Below are 4367 nucleotides of genomic sequence, written 5' to 3'. Positions count from 1 at the left end.
GTAGTAGTAGTAGTAGTAGTAGTAGTAGTAGTAGTAGTAGTAGTAGTAGTAGTAGTAGTAGGTGATTAGTAATAGCAGCAGCAGTTATAATGCAATAGGGCCTAATCATGGCTGATGGTGGTAAGATATACTGGAATGTCTCTATGATAAGTCTGTTCACAAAGGTTCCATAGCAACTTTATAAAGAATTACTATTTCCCAGCCCTCAAGACAAGGGAGAAAACAAGAAACACACTCACTGTAGCCTGCTGCTTTTCTGCTTTCTCAGCTGCCTCATTAAGTTGCTTTTGAAAGGCCTCCTGGAGAGACTTCATTTCTTCCCTAGTTTAGTACAAGGAAAAAAAAAAGACATAATACAATTTCTTCAGTCCCTTCTGCCCATGAGGAAAGAGGTTGTTTATTTGTTTGTGTTTAGAAAATTGACAACTTGAACCATGTAGGGACAACCTGAAGCAGTCAGCATTTATCTAAGGGTCCCCTTAATAATTGTCTTTGTGTCTGGATGCAAATGCAAAAAGTAAATTGAATTTCAAAGAAATTGCCTTGCCATTATGTCTAGCAAAGGATCCCACTGTGTAAAACATCTGTGAGCTGCATAATGGGTAGCAAATCAAATTAATAAAATAATGCCAACCAGAAAGCTAATTCTACTAAAAATCTGGAAAGGTGGGAACCTGCCAGTTATAGAAAGTTACTCCAGATCTGCTGACTGTACATACTCTCAACTTCTTTCTGTACCTCTTATTTGATGACTTCCCCTTGGTTCATATTATCATGCTATCCACAATGGTTCAGAGGTCTGAGCTTCTGAAGTGTGGTTCAGTGGAGAGGTGTGCTTAAGACTAAAGGATAATCTCATTGTTTTGAGATAAAAAGTGAAACACACACATACACATGCACACAGACATGCATTTCATGAATAATACTTAACATAGGCACTTAACATTAACCCTTCTTCAACTAGGGTAAATGAAAAGATTCTCAAAAATGTTAATATCCCTTCATTAACTTCTCCATCTGTCATATGGCATTTTAAAATATATTTTTTCTGATTGTTTTTTTTTCTAGAATTTTATTTTTTTTTTTTTTTTTTTTTTTTCCAGACTTTAATTCTTCTTGGTTTTCTTTTTAATCAACTAAGTCATGTTTATAAGGCCAAGATCTAATTACCACTGTAAACATTTTATTTTATTTTATTTGCTTTTTTTTGGGAGGGGAAGGTAGGGCAGTTGCAGTTAAGTGAGTTGCCCAAGGTTACACAGCTAATTTTTTTGTATGTGTTATGTGTCTGAGGTCTGATCTGAACTCAGTTCCTCCTGACTCTAGGGTTGGTGCATTCATTGTGCAACCTAGCCGCCCCCACTGTACACATTTTAAAATTATTGTGGAAGTAATTTTTCTGCACTCTGCCCCACCCATACACACTTCTTTTAGCCATCAAAAGCACTCAAACATAAAAGTTTCTAGCTCAAAGACACCTGAGACATCTTTTCTAATTGCCTCACTTTACCGATGATAAAAATGATACAGAGAGTGAGAGGAATTTGGCCAAAGCAACAAATCTAGTCAGTAGAATGAAGATGAGAAATAAGAAATCTCTCTCCATGCTTGTTCTCCAAACCATTCTGATATTCTAGTAGCCAATAGGAGTCAATATAACTAGCAAATGATTTTAAAATATAAGAGACACTCACAGGGGCTAAGTAAATGTTAATAAGGAATTCAGTGTGTGACCAGGGGTCTGGTAGTCCCCTTCTGCCTACATTTCCTTCACCTCACTCTAAAGAGAATGGAAGCAGTTACCCTTTCCACCTCACCAACAGGTCCCTCCTACTTCCAGCAGATAAATGGTTCCTGCTCACTGGTTATGATTTGTGTCCTGAGGAAGGGAAAACTATTCTTAGGTGTATCCCCTCAGATTCCCAACAACAGACTGGAGGGAATCAGACTCCAAGAATTTTCCAACTTGGCAGATATAGGTATCAAGGTCTTTGAAGGGTGACTTCCCACTCTGAATGGGACTGTTCTATCATATCCTCAAATGCCTGACTCCATTTGCTCCCCAAATGAACCTAAAATAGTGTTTTTACCTTTTGCTCTTACTCCAGTAGACTGTAAGCTTGAGGGCAGGCATTGTTCTATTTTAATCTTTGTATTTCCACATCCTTATACCATGGCTGGCACTTAAAAGGCATTTAGTAAAAGTTTGTTAAATTAGATTGACTTGGTTAAAAAAAACTGAATTATTGTTGAAGTGTGCTATTGTGGTAGGAAGAAAAGTAAAGTTAAAATCAGGAGCCACTTGTCTTAAAATCCTTTGTCAGATTCTTGGCATCTCATCAGGAGCAAGGTACAACTTTGAAATTTTAAGTTTTCTCATCTATAAAATATGGGCAGTGACACCTTGTAGGGCTCAAATGAGATAATGTTTGTAAAAAATGCTTAACATAGAGCCTGGCACATAGTAGGTCTTCTATGAATGCTTATAGCTTTCCCCCACCAATATAAAGTACATTATCAATCTTAGAGGGTCAAAGAATTGTGAGTTAATATTATACTTAATGGTGACAATCATTTCTGTACTTATGATCAGGAACAGTGAACAATAAAATGCAGTAAGCTATAGAGTGACTATAATATCTTGACTACTAATTACTTTGGGTCAACTATTTAACCACTTTGATTTTCTGTTCCTTCTCCTTCAAAATGAAAAGAATATGTGTATTCTCTGTAGCAAAAGTTTGCTAAGGAAAGTCTTTTTTCAGAAGATTACAAGCATTATGCAAATTACAGAAGTGTATGTGGTGGTGATGATGAAAAAAATCTATTATTCTTCTTGTGGAACACCTAACAAGAATATTCTGACTTTGAACCTCTACATACCTGTTAAATATTTATGACAGTCAGATTCTGGCACCACAAATACCATTCATGAACCAGTTTCAATTTTATCTATGACTGCCTAAAATTTGAATTACTAGTGCTTTTACAGAATCCACAACCATTTGATTGGAAACCACAACTCCAGTACTGGTTTCCATGACCATTTAATCCAAAATTAAATGGGTCTCAAATGCCTTCTCATCCAACCTCTTCATTTAACAGATGAGGAGACTGAGGCTGAGAGAAGTTAAGTGAATTATCCAAGGTTGAATATATAGTCAGCCTTAGAACCAGGTCTTCTGACTGCAGAGAAAATACTGGTTTTACTGAAGTAAATAAAAACTTCTAGGATATCAGTAGAAAACTTATTCCTCAGAATTACTGTATTGCTTGGAATTTTTTGAAATATGTGTTTTATTTTATTTTATTTTTTATTTCTTGCATCCCCTGGGAAATGGTACTTTAAGTGATGTTTTCTCACAATTGAGTTGTCAACAAGATAAGATGTTACTCAGTGACTTGGGAGAAGAAAACAAGCATAAACAATTTACCAAATCCCCACCAGACTCATTCGTGTTAATACATGTTACATTTATTGCTGTTTTATTTTGTTTTGGTTACTTTTCAAATAGTAGACAAAATGCCCTCTTAATAGTTTCCTCACCAAACCCCTGTACTGTTGCTAATTACAACTTCTGGAAATCAGCCGAGGAACAGGATGTCTACAGAATCCATAAAAGAGATATAGCAAAGGTAGATTAAACTTCCTGCTTTCATTACAATTAAAGCCAACAGGGCTCCCCCTGGTTGAACTGTAAAGTTGGGGACTAATCTTCTGAATTCCTTCATTTCTATTAAGGACCTTATATCAAACCCACTCCTGTGGAGTTTTTCTTCCCTATGCCCCAACAGTACTTAGGATTAAGGGTGTTATGGAGCCAATCATAGCCAATCCTGAGGGTCAACTATTAAACTTTCCGTAGGAACATTTACACCCAGGAAATCACCAAAAGCTACAAATTCAGTTTTCTGCATTGTTTTATTTCATTGTTTTATTGTTTGCTTTGACTTAAGAAAGTGATGGGGAAAATATTAATAAGACAGATCAAACTATTAGGTAATTTGGGCTTTTTTTTGAGAGTTGATTGTTAAAATTTATCAGCACACAGTTGTTCAGCTCTTTCATTTTGGACTAGCTGTGTTCTGCTGGAGTCAACATTCCAGTACTAGCTTGATCTAGATCCAATATGAGGTCACTGCCCATAATTTAAGACATGCTTAAGGAGTCTTGAGTGGAAAAAGTTTAAGAAGTCCTGATCTAGAACACTGGAAACTCACTGGATGGGAAGGTATATTTAAAGAGGGAGAGAAAGAGGGAGTGTCCAGAATATGGCATGATAGATGGATAGATAGATGGATGGATGGATGGATGGATGCATGGATGGATGGATGGATGGATGGATGGATGGATGGATGGATGGATG

General features: G+C 36.5%; 1 protein-coding gene across 1 annotated transcript in view; it reads right to left on the bottom strand.

Annotated features, from left to right (window-relative positions):
* Window positions 1-4367, bottom strand: part of LUZP2 (leucine zipper protein 2) — a 774279-nt gene that overhangs the window by 427472 nt on the left and 342440 nt on the right. The window contains exon 4 of the mRNA XM_069091307.1: window positions 240-321. Within this exon, the coding sequence (XP_068947408.1) occupies window positions 240-321 (82 nt within the window). The remainder of the gene's footprint in view (window positions 1-239; window positions 322-4367) is intronic.

This window comes from Petaurus breviceps, unplaced genomic scaffold (assembly GCF_028583685.1).
Source record: "Petaurus breviceps papuanus isolate PSGF00001 unplaced genomic scaffold, PetGlider_PUasm1.0 188, whole genome shotgun sequence".
NCBI lineage: Eukaryota > Metazoa > Chordata > Mammalia > Diprotodontia > Petauridae > Petaurus > Petaurus breviceps.
Note: the sequence above shows the minus strand (reverse complement) of the source record. Positions and strands in the feature narration are given on the sequence as shown.